The 21,321-nt window shown below is 27.1% G+C and overlaps 2 protein-coding genes across 3 annotated transcripts in view; one reads left to right on the forward strand and one right to left on the reverse strand.

The window, feature by feature from the left end:
* LOC122716551 (tetraspanin-5) overlaps positions 1–21,321 on the reverse strand; it is a 50,296-nt gene that overhangs the window by 12,819 nt on the left and 16,156 nt on the right. For both annotated transcript variants that reach the window (XM_043939745.1, XM_043939744.1), the window contains exons 2-5: positions 5,210–5,330; positions 1,639–1,712; positions 689–763; positions 443–541 (exon numbers count right to left, since the gene is read on the reverse strand). In XM_043939745.1, coding sequence (XP_043795680.1) covers positions 443–541; positions 689–763; positions 1,639–1,712; positions 5,210–5,330 — 369 coding nt within the window. The remainder of the gene's footprint in view (positions 1–442; positions 542–688; positions 764–1,638; positions 1,713–5,209; positions 5,331–21,321) is intronic.
* Positions 18,440–21,293, forward strand: LOC122716550 (chitinase-3-like protein 1). Its single transcript, XM_043939743.1, has 5 exons — positions 18,440–18,531; positions 18,795–18,858; positions 19,184–19,845; positions 20,676–20,965; positions 21,052–21,293. The coding sequence occupies exons 1-5, from the start codon at positions 18,523–18,525 to the stop codon at positions 21,197–21,199; spliced, it is 1,173 nt and encodes a 390-aa protein (XP_043795678.1). The 5' UTR covers positions 18,440–18,522; the 3' UTR covers positions 21,200–21,293.

Here is a 21,321-nt window from a genome sequence, read left to right on the forward strand (position 1 = left end):
TTTGTTTTATTTTATTAGATTAATGGAACGATTCAATTCCAATGTAAATTGTTGAGACACATTTCTTGTATCTTATACTTTTTTTACAAAATACTCATACCATGTATATGTGACATGTGTTAGTGTGCAATAATTTATAAATAAATTAGAGCAATAATGAGATTTATACTTGTCGAGTAAACTGTTTTCTTAAAATATATATTTTGAGAGGGATGGCAACGATAAATTCATAAAGATATAGCAGAATTATAACTTTAAAACGATGCTCGAAACTATTTTAATCCCTTTGAAAGAACATTGTTAACAAATCTGCAAGCTTTATTACCATTGCGCACAGTTAAAATTAAGCAAATAATATAAGCTTTTTCTAATAATATACAAATACGTTTATCTACTTTAAAAATTCTTTTATATTTATTATTCTCTAAGATATTATACATACCCAATCCTCTTGAATCCAATCGATGAGATTCTGTTGATCAGGATCTTCTCTATAATGAATGATAAAAGCTTGGAATCCACCAGTCGCTTGTGACTTTATCTGCACATCAAATTAGTTTAATATTTAAATTTTAATTCAGTAACAGGTTTTGATAACACGAGCCATTTATTCATTTATAAGATATATATAGATGCAAATACATGTGTACGCATATGCACATTTAGATAAATATTTAATGAAACTTACCCAGTCTTTAAAGATAAAGCCTAATATACCAGCTGCCATCTCCATTAACAATAGTAACGCCAGAAATATCGCATACTGAAAGAAAGTTGTATAAAATTATAATTCCTTTTGTTATATTAGATTTTAATTCACAAACAATGTTATAAGTATATGTATATGACAATTAGAAATATCATTTTCATATTAAAAATGTTTGAAAAGCATTATAAATTACTTACACGTTTTTACAACAATTTAAATCAAAAAAAGGATTTTTCTTTTCTTCAAATTTTTTAATTCGCAAAGAATAATTTTTACAAACATTATTAATTTCATTTAATTTTACTCTTTGCCCGAGAAGCGACAAAATACAATGTAGGTACTTGAGAAAACTTGAAAGCCGATTTTGTACTTTCGTAGTAACAAAAGGAGCAATTTAAGTTTTTTCTCCTTTTTTAACGAAACTTTGCCAGTTTGTAGAACTCTTAAACCAAGTTCTTCTACACTATCTTTTCGTCGCAGATGACTAATAGTTTATGACCGATAAAAAATTAAACTTAAATCATCATTTACACTATTATCCTCCGGATAATTATAACAATAAAAAGAAAATTAAACATTAAAATAATATATAAAAAATAGTATATAAATAAGTAACTATAAATAATAAGTTGACAGATATATTTTTTATCTTTATTTATATTCATTTTCTATTCATCTTAGTCGTAATAATTTATAAAAACTAATATTGTAAATTTTCAAAATTAAACATAATACTTACAAATAATAATTATTATAAATTTTTCACAATTTTCACAGATGATGTAACAAAAATATACGTAGAATTTTAAATCGTATCTATTAATGTAAATAATATGATCATCTTACAAAAAAAAAAGTATCTGTGCTTAATGCTCATTTAATTAAGTTATGTAATTCACAAATATTTTATTATACGTTTAAATGCTTACCGTAGCTAGGAGGCACGTATTTTCCCTGAGTGCACCGACACATCCCGTAAATCCAATTATAAATGTCACTGTGCCTGTAAATAGGAAGCAAAAATCTATTTAAAATGTATATTTTAAATTGCACGTTGATATTTTACGACCGAATCCTTCTGCTAATGTAAAAATAATAAAAGATTGGTTTGGGAAATAATTTTGCACAATTTTTGTGCAAATGACATTCTTTTAAATATTCTTTCATTCGTTAAAAATAAAGTTTTCCTTGTTACATAAAGAAAAGCCGTTTTAATCTTTTAAGTAACCTGTTGAAAGCAGATTACATTGCGCCCAATCATAACCTTTATGGTAATAATTTGTTTATTTAGCTCTTTTCTTTTGAAATTATTTGAATTGCTTTAAATTGTGTGATTCACTGTTTTATATTATATAAGCAAAAAGTACAATAATAATAAACAAATAATACAATAATAATGCAATAATAATAAAAATAATAAAAATAATAATTGAAATTTATAAGAATTATATAATATTTTCTTATCAAATAAAATACGAAATAATTTAAAATTCTAAATGTATAATTTTGCAATTCTAATGATTTCTCTACAATTGAATTAATTATAAATATACATTTGTTGAAAAGTTATTAGCATATTTGATGATTGTAAATAAGTACTCTTCCACTGCAACCTTGATGATTTTTTTTCTTGGACAGGATGGGAAGATAATAAACTACGAAATTTTCCCCAGGGCTGATTGTTCGGTCAGTAGGATTAAATTTTGCGGTATATCTTCAAATTCATGAGAGCGAGAAACGTGTGAATAATTTTTTTCGATTAAATTATTCCAATCTTTCAAAATAAAGAAAGTCCATTTATCATATTATCCATTGCTTCAATTCTTCCAAAATTAGAAATTTTAGAATTAAATTATCGCTAAAAAATAATTAAAAAGAGAAAAATAATAATTAGAAATTCGAAATAAATTTCTATAAATATGATCTATACACTAGGACTATATTATAAAAAACAGAAAAAATACCAAGAAAAAAGATCCATCCTTTTCATAGATTAAATATCTAAAATAAACACCGTGAAACGAGTTAGTGCGCTCTTTGTACGACGAATGGAACGGAACAATGATTATCCTTAAATCGGATTTTTGCTTTTTTTCAAAGTCGGCCGTCAGCCTTTCCGCTTGATTTTTGTCCTTTCGAAATCAGTGGACTAGATCGCGAGGAAATTCGATTTGGTCTGTTACGATTCCAGGGAACTGATCTCCGCCAGAATGTTTGAATTACTTGTAGGACATTCGTGAATTCTCACCATTATGCTCGGCTACATCGCGGTTAACCGATCACGAGTAGCTTTCTGCCTTCTATGTTGGAATTTCTCTCTGTACATCCCTGATAATCCGACTTACAGCGCTTTGTTGAGCCTCGAATGGCGGAAAATCAGTTGGTCAACTATTACGTCGTACAACATGTTGCCTTCTCAGTATGAGACAACAAATGCTAGTAATAATAATATAGTTAGTGATCTTGGATTTCTGGACATTTCTCGAGAAATCCTGGACAAATTGGAAAATTTATATTTTTCAATTATAATGTAGGTAGTATTTTATCGAAAATTATTAATTGAAATTTCAATTATTAAACATTATGTAGATGAAATATCGATTAATAACGTTATAGAAGAATATTTTAACATTTATTATAGTTTCATTCGATACAATCCAATTTGAAAATTCATTTTCGAAAATGTATTATAAAATAAATGAGATTTATATATAATCTTTCTCAATTTAAATTTCCGTGGAATTATTATTATTTTTAATACCAAAGTATATAAGTAAAATTTAATGAAATTTATTAATGATTTTATACCTCGTTTTAACATATTTTGTAGAAAGGGATGTGTATGCAAACTTGAACATAACAAAATACACAGGATATGAGAGTCATTTGCATGCAAAACGGAATATGCATAATCCTTGACCACTTTTTGAATGCTAAGGGATCCATATGGTCCAGGTATCATATGGTACCTGTTCATATTATGACATATGGTGCAAGAAACAAAAGTTGACAAAGGAATTACTAAATTTTGGATTATATACATATATTATAAATTATTGATTATTAAAAAAACTATATTTTTCACTCATGTCAAAAGTAAACATAAAAAATTACTATTTATTATTAGAAAAAATCAACCTCTCTTAATATTTATAAAGAATTTTTAATCAAAGATCTATTCCTTTCTTTTATCAACAAAACAGTTCGATATTTATGTAAAATTAATTATTCTTTTTTATAAATTCGCCATTTTGTTTCGAAGATATTAGAGATATAAATATATTCATTTGCTGCAACAATGATACAATTTGAAAATTACAATATTAATACAAACATGTTAAATATTTTGTACGTTTATATGTTAAAAATTTCAAAAACAGAATTTGAAATTTTTCTGTATTCATAATTCATTTATTCTGTAAGCTGTAAATTTTAAATTGTATCATTACAACAAATTAATTCGATTTTTAAATATCGAATTTTAAATATTAAGTATATGGATATTTCTTTTTTCTTATTTTTATTACATTCTCCTTTCTTTTTAATTATTAATAAATGTATATCATTCATACATAAACATTGTATTTCTGAATAGAACACTATCAATATATTCATCAGTTTCTCTATTGAAATTTTAAAGCGTTGAATAAATTTTTTGCAGTTTACTCAGACTTTTTCAACTGACTTCAAGTATAAAAATCTTCTTTTTTAATTCTGTGTATGATGGAACTTCGTGCATCCCAATTACAACTGACCTGCTTTAAAGATCAGACCGTCGCACCCTTTTTGATGCTCGTCACGAGCACTTATCTACCTACGCTACCTCCATCCTTCCATTTAAGAGTTTGTACAGTTAAAAGTTTGTGTAAGAATTAAACGAACCAATCATCAATTCCTGTTTTTCTTGTTTGAAGAAGAATCATTAAAACGAATCCTTGTCCTACTTTGGCTTTCCATCATTGAACAATTGAAAGTGCAATTTTTGCAAAGATAATTTAAAAATTAATTGATCGCAAATTATCACGATAAATATATTTTTTTTCACAATAATATTATTAATAGTTTAATAACATCATATCATTTTGTAAAAATCTTGTGAATATATTTGTAAACTTATTACATCATATAATAAAAAATTCAATCATCAAATATTAATTTATTCCAAGATTGAGACACAATCGATCGTTACTTTGCATCTTAAGAAGGAAAAAAAAAAAAATCCGCAGGTGTCAATTAAGACGCTACAAAGATGAAACGGACTTTCAATTAAAGGAAATATCTTTTCATTCTTAAATTTTACCAACGATAACATTAACGATATTTATCTTAATCGAAGAATTATCGAAAGCTTAAAAGACACGAGAATATTACTTCGAAATTTCATCGATGAGGCTAAAGCACTTTGACACTTGTTCAGATATCTTCATTCGCATAAATCAACAAGTTTTAAATGGATCAAAAATTTTAAATGAAAGAGAACTAATATAAATTATTACTCACCGACTAGAATGAGGATAAATGCTGGATCGAGTGCTACATTCGTGAGCCTAGACAAATTGTTGAATGTGTCTTTTTCGGTCCATGCCCATACACCTACAGCCATAATACCCAAACCCAGCCACTGAAACAAAAGAAAAAGAAAAAAAAGGATTTAAAAATAAATAATAACGAGCATATTGCATCGTAAACGAGCCATTTAATTAAAAATCTTAAATGATTTCTTTTTTTTTTATTCACTTTCCTTGATATTATTAATTAACAATAGAGAACAACTGTATTAGCGAATAAAATTCTGAAATAGTTCTTATTAAAAATTCAATTTTAAGCATGAGAAGGGAAGAAGCTTATTTGCCTTGTTATAAAAGAGGATTAAAAGTTATTGAGAAATATTGCTCCAGGAGTTCAAGCATGTCTGCTTCGTTCTCGGTTAATTCCACTAGGTGAGAAATATGTAGATTTCCTAAGCCAACGATTCACCGAAATGAATGTACTCTTAGGAGAACATCACCTCTGGGGGAAAGTCTCTCGCGATCTCTAGCTAAGCTTCTCCAACAATTTCTTCGGTTATACTCGGTCATACGTGAACTTAATATCTGCCCATTCGATATGAACGAACAATTCTTATAATAAATTAATTACTTAATATAAAATTTTTGCAAATTTTTATATTAAGCTAAAACGTGTCTAAATATTCTAACTTGGATACAGAAAATACAATTGTATTATGCAAATCATTAAATTACATGTCTATGTACTTTATAGCATTGCAATAGTATTATTTTATTTACAAATAAAACTTTGACTTTTCGTTTAAAAAATGAGAATAAACTAAAAGTTTCGTTATCAAAATATACTCAGGAAATAAAGGAAAACATGTTCAAGTCATTTTTATTTTATTCCAACATCTCAATTGGTTGTCGAGATATAAAGATTCAAAGTTTCCATAACTCTTGAGATAATGCAATTGAGATTATGAATGGACTCGTTATCCAGATTTTTTTTAAAAATATTACATCTTTCTAAGATGTGAAATGGCTATCACATTTTTCCAGACTTTAATTTTTTTTATTACTTATCTGGAGTTTTGAACAGGTGCGAACGAGAAATCCGAATAAGAATGAAATAAAGTAAACGAAATTAAAAATTATCCTTTTCTTTACAATGATATCTCGGCAAGTCACATCAAGATAAATGAGAAAGCCTTTTAAAGGATAAGATTTTATTCTTCTAATGAATATCGTTTATTCGTTGATCGAAAGTTACTATCCTCGAAGTTTTACAGATTCAAAGTTTAAGTTTTTCTAATTTTAGTAAAATTTAAATGATGAAAAATTATTTACACGATATCTTAAGAACCGGAAATTGTGATAAAGTCTATATTGTGATAAAGTGTGTATTGTGATAATGTTTTGCGCTTTTAATGATTGATGATTAATGATTATTCATTCACTGGAAGTCACTATCTTTGAGGCTATAATTTCAAAATTCATTTTTTTTTTAATTTTTAGATGATTTAATTAAATTATATTATAAATTTATTTATTTTTTGAAATACATTATTTAACGATTTTATCATATATTATATTTCATTGTAACTACGTTGTTTTATATATATATGTTACAGTAAATTCTGTGATAGGTTATTATAAATTGAGCCCAAAGGATTAGAAACGATAATCCCACAAAATACATAGGCATTATCTACTAGTTTCAGATAGTATACGGTAACTATTCCTATTTAAGCCAATTCTGTTAAATGACATATTAGTACATAAATACATTCATATGTTAATTATATAAATCTGAAATTTAATGTAAATAATATAGATTAATGAAAATAAAATGTCATATTCTGGTTTAATAAAGGCATTTACAATTGTAAATTATAAGATGGAATAATACCTTTCAAAAAATATTTACGTTTCACGTAGATAAAATATTTACAGAATTAAACTACTAAATATAGATTGTACATCAAATGTCGAGTTATATTTATAAATTAAGCGGAATTAAACTCAATTGTTTTCAATCGACTATATTTATCGAACGAATTACTGTAACGCGTTATAACGTCGAAAACGAGGTCAAGGAAGATACAATAATTTGTTTAAACTTTTCTCGTTTCTTTTCCAAACTAAACTCACCCCGAAAATGAATTTATCATTGAACATCCTCTATATTTTTCTATTTGTCCATTAACGCATACCAGCGCATCGAAATTGATTCGATGCGATCAGTGGACAACCATCTGCCATTCCGCAATAATTCGATGAACGTGGTAGTGGTTTTCATACAGTTTAACCTGGAAATGTTGCTATTCGTGCAATATGGGAACAAAAACTCATGTACAAAAGCCGTAAAAATTTGTTTTCCTTTTTTTTTTTCATCTATCGATCACGATGTACCTATATCAAATTCTTTGTCATGTAAACGTCCACATGTACACGTAAAAAAAAAAAAAAAATGCCTTCCATATCGTTTTCGAAATCCCATTTCGAAAATCTCGTTCCCGGATGCAAAAAATTTATCATGTGAAACGTGAACATGAAAAAGAACCGCGATTGTTATCGCTATCGTTCCGAGTTAAACGATTAAAATAGAATTTAATTTAATAATTGCGATTGATAAAAAGACGTTTAATCATTAATTTTGATCGACGAACGGAAAGCGTTTTATCGTTAATGATTGAAAATAAATATTTAATTTTTAATGCGTGTTTAATTGTTCACGAGATCGATAATGCTTACGGTTAGAAATATTAATCATTCAAACGTTTTCCTTTTGATGATCCAAGAAATTAATGGTTATATAACAATGATTTTATAGTAATAGTGGTTAATCGTCAAATTATCAATTGCTAATTTCTATTGCTAATTTCTAAGTGAGAATAGATTTTTTATCATTAACGATTGTTTCGTCGTATCGATCTATATTCAACTGATTATCCCGTGTGAAAATTGCCTCGTGTATTTCGGCTAATACCGATATTACCATCTTCCGAATCGCGCCACAGATTTCCAATAATCGTTGGATACGATTCTACGATTCCACTAAACTGTAAATAGACACATCAGCTGTATCAAAGGTCGAGAAGGTACGAGATTTGTACGAGATCATCAAGGTTAGATGATTTTTCGAAGATAATATTTTGCAAAAAATTGTTATTATCAATCGTCGAAATTAATAATATTTGTATTAGACGCGTTGCAATTTTATATCTGCGTTATATGATGAAACGGATGATTACATTTCCTTGAAAATCCAGACGATCGAATAAGATGATTACAATCCAGAGAGTTAATAATTGATTGCCCTCACGGTCGATGCACTCGCCGGAAAATATAGATAATCGATCGAACTGTCTAACATAATAAAATGTCTGGATATTAGATATTAGATACTGTCAGTCGATCACATCGAATTATCGTGGAATAACATAATGCGAATTATAAATGTATAATGTTATAACGTAAGCAAATGAATACATACATAATGTTTTAGCTAAAAGGATTATTTTTCACGAGACGAATTGTTTATGATACAATTTGAATCAGATTAAATTCGATAATATTTAATAAGGAATATTCTAAAAAAGAAATTTTTTGTCGGATTAATTTTTTCTTAATTTTCTTAAGATTATTAATATACTTTTAAGATATTTCTTTGTATTCTATATAATGTATATTCTATAAAGAAGATGATGAAAGTCATGGTTTAAAATATATGAATAAATATAGAATAATAAAAGAAAATATATATTTATATAAAAATAGGAATGATATAAATCATATTATTCGAGAAACGTATATGTATTTTTAGCAAAAAATATTGGGTAATTCTAATATAAATATTGGGTCTTCTGAAAGATTCAAATAAAAATGAAGATACGTTGAAAAATAAAAAATAGCATAGAGATTAATTCACCATCTCGATTTTGATAATATATCCTTCGCTGATCACTTCTCTCTCTCTCAGCATTTTTGGTTTTTGTACTCTTACTTTGGTTAGTAATCAATACACTGTCCGCATGCGTCTAGACCTGTTTACTCTCTTCGGTGCTGTTACGATGCATTGAAATTTTTATTCTAGGCAATTGATATAGAAAATCTTCATATTTCTCTCACATGATTCTCTCTTTAATATCTATGTTCTTAAATAAAGAAAAAAAAAAAAATTTCAATACATTATTATATTCTAACAATAATAATTGTAATCAGAATTGTTAAAAGAACTAACAGGATATAGAAATGTATAATATTTGAAAAAAAAAAGAACTGTTAAAAGTACAATTGATTTTATTTTCCAACAATAAATTTCGAAATTTGAAATTTTGATTTCAAAGCTAGCAAATAAATTGATGAATTTAAAATTTGTAAATTCAAATTTCTAAAAAAAAAAAAAAAAATAAACGAATATCTCTCGTATGAAAAAATATTATTTTTTCCTTTCGATTTCGTTTTATTGCGAAATTATTTTTCTTTCTCTACATATATATAATTTATATTTTTATAATTTAAATTGTGAAAACTTTTCAAAACTTTCCATTTTTGTTGATTAAATTCGAAATTTTACGCTTTGAAATATGTGCTCGTGATATAATTCTAATCAGAAACTAACATAGTCCTCAAGGCGGAACCTAACTTTCACTTCATTTGTGAGGGGTGACTCACATGGGCTTTTCCCGCAAACTGTATTTCGAAGAAACGTGTTAAACAGTTTATGGCAGTGCGAATATTTTTTCTTGATGATGATTAAACGAGATATTCGAATTTGATTATTGCAAAATATTATATTTACATCACATTTCAAATTTCTATAAAATAATATTAATAAAACTCTGTATTAATAACTCTGTATATTAATTCGAATTTCAAAATTCACATTTTAACTTGTTTCTACATGATAATGAAATGTTATAAATATTTTAATTTACTATTTATATTTTATTTATTTTTTTTATTTTAGTTTATTATTTAAACTATTATATATTTCTTATACATGTTAAAAAATATTTATATACGATTATTATTGAATTTTTCATATTGTTAAAAAAATAAATTATATGTATTATTATATTCTAATTGTCATATTATAAATTCATAAAACGTAATGATATTAATTTTCAAAATTGGGGTGAGAAATATCATGATTTTACGATTAATGATAAAATATTAATTCCGAAATAAATGAATCTGTCTCTAAAATGTGCTGATCAAATGAATTACTTATATATTATATCGATAAAATTTATATTCCATTAAAAATAAAATATCGTATATTATTAATTTATTTTCATGTATATTCATAATTGATAATCTTGAGATAATCTAGTAAAAAATTAAATATTAAAAAACTATTTCTTATTTCTAACACAATTATCCTTTCTTTCTTATTATATATAGAAAAATTGTAACTAAATTTTCAATGCAATTTATTTGATTTACATTTCATTTGACAGACTCTCTCTTTAAAAATATTCAAATCAATAACAGAGAGGAAAAATTAAAATAAAAAAGAAAAAAAGTGCGCAATGTACACACTATTAATATTTCTCCATTAAATAATAAAATTAAGATTTTTCAAAAAATCTAAATATCTACTGCTAACCCAACAATTATCTAAAATAAATTAGATTTGTTCAAAAGAAAATTATACAAATTTTATATTTGTATGCTATTTTGCAATATATTATAACTAAAATAAGTGTAATATTTATCTTAAAGGGGTTCACACTTTGCAAAGTGTTGCAATGTTAATATTAGAAAGAAGATCAGTACCCCTCATTAGAGAGGGGGTTAACGGGGATTAGTTTCACGATAACTAGAGGATCGTTTTTGACATGGACGATGTCATCGTCGAGGCGGTGGATGGCAAAAAGTGGTAGGCGCGTAGAGGCGAATTCAGAGACAACAAGTCGGAAACTTTCAAGCTCAATTAAACTTGAACGAAGTTGGAGACGCCTCGCGGCAATGAGAGCGGAGAAGTGCTCTTTCAGTTGGTTGTCCGGTTCATTTGGTGCCAATTCGAAAAATAAAATGGGATCATGGGTCAATGAAGAACTATGAGAAATAACGTCATTGTGCGGACGAGATTTTTCTATTTCCTTCTCGATTATTATTTTCAAAATTCGAACGAAATTAACAAATTCCGATCTAGTAATTAAACAAAATTTAAAATTTTTCAAAATAAGGCATATTTTTAAAATCAGTACATGTAAACCAATAGTTCTCAAATTATTTTTATGATTCTTAGCATTTATTATTAATGATTCATTAATGATCTATAATAAGAATTATTCCAAGAAAGTTAAACAACGATCGAACACTTTTTACTATGAATTATTATTCGTTTTTTTTTCACTCTGACGATTTATTTATTTAAAATAACTTAACAACCTCGAGATGAGAAAAGTTTCACGAGAACCAGCTTCATCAAATTATCAGAAGGGGTATAATTGTTTGCTCGGGAACGTGAACGAATCTCGCATAATTGAGTGCGTGTACTCGCACTTCATGAATCCAGGAATAGACCACTGTCCTTTGTGTAATTACACCCTCGTTTGCTCCGCATCGTGCACGCTTAAACTTTAACCCAATGACGTACCCGTCAGGCTGCATTAACGTTCTGGTTATTCATAAAGAAGCGGACCGTTGTGGAACACGGCATTCGCGCATGGAAAATCAATTATCGAAATATCAACGTGATACTAAATTGAATTCAACGAACGAATATTTCATGGAGTTTCATGTTGTGCCGAATACATGAATATTTCATTACATTAATAACAAGATATTTGTAAATATTAAAATTGAAATAACTTGGTATTTTTAAAATGGATTCGTTTTTGTTTAATGATCCCTTCGTTTGCTTCTTGATCATAAAAGAAAAATTATGTACATTGAAGTAAGAATAAAATGTTGTTATCTTTCTTTCGTCGTAGAAATTTATTTCTATATTTGAAATATTTTTGATCTTATTTTTAAAATTATGGTGTTTTAATAATTATAAGATTTAAAAAGAAGAAATTCATTTAGATTATATATATCTATCTTTTGCAAAATTGATTTAAATTGATTTGAAATTGATTATTTATATTTGAATCATAATCAATGTGTCTAAAACTGATAAAATATAAAAAGGCAAAGTGGATAAAACGCACAAAAAATAGAAAAACGAAACAAAATTTTAAAAATATAGGTACATGAGTATATGACTTCACGTTACGCGGTGTTATAGAGGATTAAAGTGACATTTATGTATGTCACGAAGAATATGGTATGTCGTTTGCACAAAGATTAAGTACACATAGTACAATGTAGTGCTGTACAACACGGAACACAAGCGTGTTGGATGAAGGTTGCACAAGTTGAGAACTCGATGTTTTCAATGTTAATTTAAATCAACGGCAATATCGCGTGTATACAGTTTCACACACCCTGTGGGGTAAAATTGGAAAAAAGGGAAGTTAATGCAAGTATGAAACTTTAATCCTTTGCACTCGGACACTTTATCGATGTTTACCACAAAAATGGAAAGAGTTTTTTGGTAACTAATATAGAAATAAACTGCACGTTATATGCACGTTTTATTTTATTAGAGATTTCTATAATAGAACAAGATAGAACAAGTGTTGCAATTCTGCAAGAAAAGAAACAGTATTAACAGATACGAAGAGTCATATCGTTGTTGAAATTTCTAAAAATTATGATGATATAGTTTTGCAATTTTTAGAAAATCTATATTTTATTTTTATTTTTTGTTTCTGAAACTTCGTTTCGATTTCTTGTGAAATCTATTGATATTCGTACAATTCTTTCGAATGCAAAGGAAATGTCAATTTTTAAATTCTATTCTTTTTTATTTTATATTGATTAGTATTATCTAATGAATTTGATTTTGAACACAACTCTTGTTCAATTTCATTCATGAGATCCATTACAATTTCATGATTTGATTTTGCCATTTATACTTGCAGCATTTATACGATAATGTCTGTAATTATATTAAATGAATATTTTACTTAAAGAAAAATTAAATTTATCGATAAAACATATAAACTTTAAAAGATTTTTGATATGAATTCTTAGTTTATTTCAAAAAGAAAAGAAAAGAGTCTTAAGAATTTTAAGAATACAATTTCGCACGAAGTGTGACGTAAGTTCCTTTCACAAAAAAGATTTCGTATTTGATACATGTCGAAGAATGTCCGACAACATGGTATAAATATCGATCGGTTAGCGGTACCTGAAAAATCAATAGAATACACGGTTTCAACAGAACTGGACATCAGTTCTGATACACCATAGATTTTCAGCGATTAAAATTGTCACGCGGAATGATGCATCATGTGAATTTCATGCCTCTGAAAAGCACACACGAAACCCCAATGTATTTGTATCTTTGTACAATTTTAATCTATTATATAATCTCACGTGAGTTTCGTTTCTCTACTTTAGTTATTGAACGATTAATATTCACGTAATTTCTATTCTATCAATTCATTCTTATTTTTATACAAGTTGTAAGAAAAATTTATACGAAAAAAAAAATATATATATATATATATATTACGAAGATATCGTGTCATTTTATTAAATTTAAAACAAAAAATTTATCTTCAGATCTTATAAAATTTTGTAAGCAAAAAGAAGAAGATATAATGGAAAATTTTATGGATTTTTTCCATATGATGCAGTCCTTGATCCTCGATATTTTATTATATCTTGAAATAAAAAAAAACTTGTTTAAAAAAAAAAGTATGACGTAGATGTTTACATTAGCATGATACATCCTTATAATATGTATCATTCACTTATTGTATTGGATACGTCGGATATACTTAGGAAAAAATGAATTAAATTAAACTAAAGAGGCGTTTTATTACAGTGACGTAATTTTAGATCATTGATACTCTAATGTTTATGCTGCACGTATATATCATGTTCAAACCACTTTCGATAATGATCTTTTATACTATCTATAGTGTAATTTATATAAAAGGATATTCTCTTATAACATTACATCGTTCCTTTCTATCTACTGTCAGTGATTCAGAAATATAAAATTATCTACGATATTTGATTTTTTTATAACAAAATAATTTTTAATAAAAAACAATACATTATCTTCTTCTATCCATTCATCAGTAATTTAGAGATATAATATTTTCTACAATATATAATGAAAGCCAATATATCAATATATCATCTTTTTCTTATCCACTATCATTAATTTAGAGATATGAAATTTTCTATAATATCTAATAAAAACTAACATATCATCTCTATTCTATCTATATACTAACAGTGATTTAGAAAATATGAAATTTTCTATAATATTTAATAACGATCAATGCATTACAATAAATACAAATTACTTTTGTAATAATCGCAACGACGCCGCTTTCTCCAATTAGCATTGACATTAATCATTATCAACGAGCAACGATATAAATCTTTCACGAGAAGACATATCGAACACGAGAAGATTGAGATAAATATTTGATATTCGCCCCTTTCCATATACGCGAAATGCAATCGTTAAATGCATTCCTAATTTAAACGCGAAACGGTAAAGATCCTTCGATGAGATGCCAAGAGAGGCATGAAGTGCATTTGAAAAGAAATATCTTAAGCATCGCGTTGCACCTCACGTACTTACAATCTTCTCTGCGGCGAGCTGCTATTAGAAGGTTGTTAGCGCAGAAGGAATCAACGATACTTGATGAATTAACTCTCGAGGAACGATCTACGTAAGGGAATAACGTATCACATTCGCGAAATTATTAGAAAACTTTTAACGATAAACGGGTAAAATTTCGCGTATTAAATTTAATAAATTGCAAATTATAAAATTGTACAAGTTATTCTATAAATAACTATGTGTAATATAATATAGTGATAACAAAAGTATTGCAAAATACAAAAAATTTTATTTTATTCGAAAATTTTGATTTTATTGGAAATTTGTATGTACATGGACTATAATGGATTGAGTATAGAGTAATTTCATATGATAGAGCACTAAAAACTAAATATTTTACAATTTAAGTATATCGTATCAAAATATATTCAGAACGAAAAACTTTGAATATTGATTTCATTTTCTTAAAGTGATATTCTGCTAAAAAAAAAAAATTGTCATGCATAAATATTTATAATGCATTATGTTCTTACAAAATTTTATTAAAAATGAGACATTTTTTTCTATTTGTTGAAATATTCTGATTATTCTGATATTTTTATTCGTTAAATCTTAATAAAATTCTTTAACGAAGTTAATATCGATCGACTGCAGAACAAAATTAACTGTAGGATGACGTTTAGCTTCAAGTTCAAACTCCGATGAAACGACATTTCATATACACCAACCTAATATACATAGGACAATGGCCCCTTAGTCCCCTTTGAAGGATTCTCCTTGAGACTTTGCACACTTATTCCATCCTTCCTTTCACTTTTCAAAACTGCTTATCGTCAGCTGTCTCTTCACTCTTTAAAATTTACTAAAATTTCTTTCACATTGTGCAACGAATCAAATTAATTATCCTTCATTTTTAATTGATTTGAAGTCAATTTGATATAAGGATGAATGTCAATTTGTTTCATAGTACCTCGCATTTTTATAAGTTAATTTAAAAGATTTATATAAAAATATTTGATTATATTCGATAAAATAAATTGCATGCATTTTGGTTGAGCGTATGAATCTTCTTTCAAATCTGAATATTTCTTTTCGAATGAGAGAATGAGTTGATAGATATTCGTAGATACTAATTGTATTCATAAAAAAATAAGGACGTCAATGGAAATCAAATTGGCGGATGTTGAGTCATTACGTTTGAATCGTGCTTTCTTAGTCTTTCTACTCTTCTAACGTGATTTCCTTCCATTTTGTTCGAATCTATGGTATTTATAAAAAATTCAAGCACATTTTTAACAACAAACAATAAATATAATATTATAACACAATGATATTTTTATCCATTTTTTATACATCTGCATATTATAATTAATTAATTAATAACATATATTAAAAAGAATTATTGATCCTTAGTATTTGAAAAGTAATAAAAATTTTTAAGAATCTAGATCCTTCACCATTTGTAAGAAAATTTTTCGAATTTCATTTACAAAATGAAATTTTTCTCTTAGTGAAAGTATTTATCGTAAGAAGATAGAATTTGATGGAATATAAAAAAGAAATCAAAATAAATATCGAAAAAGGAAATAAGTTTTTTTTATTTTACATCAGAAATATTATTTTGTAACAATTTATGTAAATATTCCTTAAAAACACAATCGATGAAACAACGATTCTATATATTTAACCACAAAATAAAATTAAATCCAAGAGAAATATCGTTTAGCATATATCGTTCAAATACTGTTGAAAATCAACTCGATAATTGTTCGCGAAAATTAACAAAATACATGGAGCTCGATTTCCCCATCATTGAAGTATTAACAATACATTTCAAGCTCATAGAAATCAATGAAAATAATGTTTGTCGTGTCATATTTCGTGTTTAGTATTTCTCAATATCTAGTTACATTAGCCTCTTTCAATTAAATCAATTAATTTACAAATTAATCGATCCTTGATAAATTCAATTTCCATGAAATATGTTTCGACTGTATTAAAATTTTGAAAATGTTTTATCGATCAAAAAATTCGACAATTGATTCTTCTGGTTAATTTTACTTTGAAATTTTTTTCAACTAATCGTGATTGAGAATTGACAGAAATTCTAAGTTCTAATATAATATAGTATAACATAGTATCTACTATTTTTTTTTAAATATAAGTTATTCATTCTATATCCTACATTTATTATACCTTATTTATTTATCAAGAAATATGATTTCCAATTGTCTGTTTTTATTCCATAAATCTATAAAGCTTCAATATTTCAATGATATTGAAATCGCCATCTTGTTTGAGGTTTCGATTCGTTTCACAGAAATATGAACAATTGAAAACTAGAATGAAATAATAAACACGTCCACGAATCTGTTTCATATCGACATTCACAATTACTTATCGCTTTGACAGTACTATTATCACCAATTGATATAAACGAATAAACCTTGATCACGAGTTAGTCACTATGCAAAACGAACACGAGTTTTTCTCATAACTCATTCCTTTTCATCTTTCATCACGTCTAGTAAATTGTTCGTTTTTCTTTCTCGAGCTCTCTCATAAAAAAAAATTTTTTTAACCATTAATTATAATGTTTTTTTGTTCAGTTGCAACAATACAGCATTCAGGTTCCACGCTTCATTTCCCACACATGATTTCTTCCATTTGAAATTCACATAATTACATTTATTTTTCCCGTTCATCGCACTTCCATAAGAAATTCCTTTCTTAGCAACAAGAATCTAGATATTATCTGATATTGTGGTAAAGAAAATTAATGCTAAATTCATTCCTCATTCGTTCGGTATTCTTTTCAGAGCACGCAAACTGCAAAGAACCGTTGTTTAATCGGCTAACTGTTTCCTGAACTTTATGCTCGGCACAGTGTAAAGTACGGATTTTTGCAAAGTGAAATAATATATGAATTTTTGCAAAATAATTTATATAATTAAGTACAAATTGTAACTAATATATTGGGAAGTTGCAATGATAAAGATATTCGTATATAAAAAAAATCATCTAACTCAAAAAATTCTGATTTTAGAGAAAATAGTTTGCACATATTGAATATAGTGAGTTATACATGAAGTAATTTATTTTTTAGCGAAATATTCCCGCCCTTTGAGGGAGCGAAATCGATATTCGAAAATTTCGCAATTTTTTCATATTTTGTTATGAAATTTTATTTGAATATTTTTTTTTTTTTTACAATAGAATAGTAACAGAGCAAAAATTGGAAAATTTTGTTAAAATTTAAAGTTTTGCTTTACTTCGCACCATTGCAAAGTTATCATTTTATGAATTTTATTTTATAGAAAAGAGGGGGGGGAGGGAGAAGAATGTTATGAATATATGTAATATTTTATTTTTATTTTTAAAATCTTCACATCCTTCATATTTCAATGTCCGATTAAAAATGATTGAATACGTCATATTTATAAATATATATAAATATATCAAGATAAATATATCAAGACGATTCTAGTAATAGATAATAGATAAATTTTTATTTGATAATTATATACATGATAGAAAAATATTGCAATAATGATATAGTTTAGATAACAGATTAATCATATTTGAAAAACATCGATTTAGTATATAAAGATTCGAATCAAAAGCTTGTTAAGTTTGTAACAATCGGAGTAATTGAAATATTAACATTGAAGATGAGACAGGTAATGCTTCTATCTTTTATTTTTATTTTATTTTATATTACTTTTGTATCATTAACATTCATTTAATTATTTAAAATAAATTCAATTTTTCATAGATAAAATTCCAATTCATAATCTGATTTTTATATTAAAATTATTTAAAAACAAAATAGTAAAAAAGTCTCTTTTGCTATTTCAAAAAATGAATTTCTCTGAATTTTTAAAACATTCTTTTTTTTAAATTTAAATTAATTAATAATTCTTAAAAATTTGTTTATTTTCAGATATTGAGAGCAGGATTCTTGATCACTTTCCTGGCGTACGCCGTCACAAACATCGTTGCCGATAGTGAGCATCAAATAATTATAATTACCAAATAAAAATAATAAACCGATTTAACTTATAATTTATTCAATTCTCTTGCAAGTAACGAATACTTTAAATAATTTTACGATTGAATCTCTGGTGCAAAAACTTTGGTGCACTGTAAAAATATATAAAACTTCAACAAGTAGAATTTTATTTAAAAAAAATACAATTTTTGCATTCCATCTTCTCGATTAAAAATCTTTCGCGTTCCATTCGACGTAAATAATGAACAAATAAAAAATAATAATAATAAAAAAATAAAAATAATAAATAATCACATTGACAATCTTTTTCCATTATTCAGACAAGATCATCTGTTACTATGGCAGCTGGTCCACTTATCGTCCCGGAATCGGTGAATTCAATCCCACCGACATAGATCCAAAACTGTGCACCCATATAGTGTACACGTTCATCGGTATTAATATTGATGGTAGCGTTCACGTATTAGACTCTTGGAACGACCTTCCAAGCGGCAAAAATGGTTTTGGAAAATTCACTAAGCTTCGTGAATTGAATCCAAACATTACTGTCTTGGTGGGTATGGGCGGTTGGAACGAGGGATCGTTCAAGTATTCCCAGGTTGCCGGAAATCCTACTGTCCGTGCAAAATTCGTCAAAAATATGGCTTCATTCCTAAAAATGTACAATTTCGACGGTCTGGACTTGGACTGGTCATTTCCAAATCAACGTGGAGGCGTAGTTGCCGACAGAGAGAATTACATCACCTTGCTGAAGGAATTGAGGCAAGAGTTCGACAAAAATAATTTCAACCTGAGCGTGACGGTTACCGCTCCTGAATATTCGGCCTCTCAATCCTACCTTATTCCGGAACTGGTAAAATACGTCGATTACATTAGTCTAATGACGTACGATTTGCACGGAACATGGGAGAATGCCGCGCTACTTCACTCTGGCCTTTACCCCTCGGGCAAAGATACCAATATTCGACTTGACTCTAATGTGGTAAGTTCTAATAATTAAAACGAATAATTACGTTTTAATTTTCGAATATTTTGGAAATTCAAATTTTAGATATATTCCTTTGGAGATCGAATGATTTAAACATTTGATGATGAAGTTGATGAGAATGATAGTCTTTTGAAATGTGTTAATTATATAGTATTATAATATAATAATTATATAAATAATAATTATATAGTAAGTCTAAAGCGTATAAAGCTTTAGACTTTAAGGTTAAAGAATAAGTATAAAGTTTAAGAAGTTAAAAGGTTATGAATAGTTTAATCTCAAATCTTAAGTTTTCAAATTTCATAGATATGAAATATATATATATATAGAATATGAAATAGATATGATATAGATATATAAATAGATGATATAGATATGAAATATATAATATCATAGATATGATATTAGGCATTGTTGTTCGATATTCCTCAATTTTTAAGATTAAATCTTGAGTTATTAACATTGCTATTAAACATATATATACACATGTTGAGATATCTTTGGAAGATCGATTTCAGAAAAAGAAATTAAATATGTTTGATGACATGACTATACATACAAGATATTTAATTTCTCTTGGAGTAGAAACAGATTCTATGGATTTTTAAACCAATTATATTAATCATCCATGGTCCAACATCATTTACATCCAGCTGATAAACTTTTTAAATATTTGAACAATTGTGTAATGAACTAAAGATTTCAATTCAGTATATTAAAGTAAAGTACAATAAAAAAATATATTCATTTTTGAAAAATAGATTTATTTATAATCGATATTAAAATATTGCTGATTAAATTTGTAAACATGGAATTCATTTCAGGATTGGTGCGTCAAATATTGGCTCACGCAAGGGGCGCCAGTTGACAAGATCATTCTAGGTATTCCAGCCCATGGTAAATCGTTCACCTTGTCGAATTTGACGGACAACGAACCAGGTGCTCCAATCCTGGGTGCTGGAGTCGCTGGTCCTTACACGCGAGAAAGTGGTATACTTAGTTATACTGAAATCTGTCAATACATTAAATCAGGATGGACTGTGAAACGGGATTCTAAACAACGCGTACCTTATGCTTATCAAGGTAACCAATGGGTTGGATATGATGATGTCACGTAAGCATTTATTTTACAATATAAATTGTAAAATTAATTAGTAGAAATGAAGAAACAGGCAATATAGAAAATATTTACGATTTCAGATCTGTCGAAGAGAAGATGAATTATGCTAAGTCTAAGGGTTTCGCTGGTGTAATGCTATGGGGTATCGAGAACGACGACTTCAAGGGTTTGTATGGTGAAAAATATCCACTTTTGAACACGATAAATAAGATATATAAACAAAATTAAAGTGTTAACGAGTGATTTTTAATATTGATATAATTTAGAGTTATATTGTAATATAAATGTATAAAATAAAATAAAAGAATATTTATCTTTTCCATCCGTGATTTTCTAAATTTTTTTAAAAC

The sequence above is a fragment of the Apis laboriosa genome, unplaced genomic scaffold (genome assembly GCF_014066325.1).
Source record: "Apis laboriosa isolate Shangri-la unplaced genomic scaffold, ASM1406632v1 scaffold47_cov149, whole genome shotgun sequence".
In the NCBI taxonomy this organism is placed as follows: domain Eukaryota; kingdom Metazoa; phylum Arthropoda; class Insecta; order Hymenoptera; family Apidae; genus Apis; species Apis laboriosa.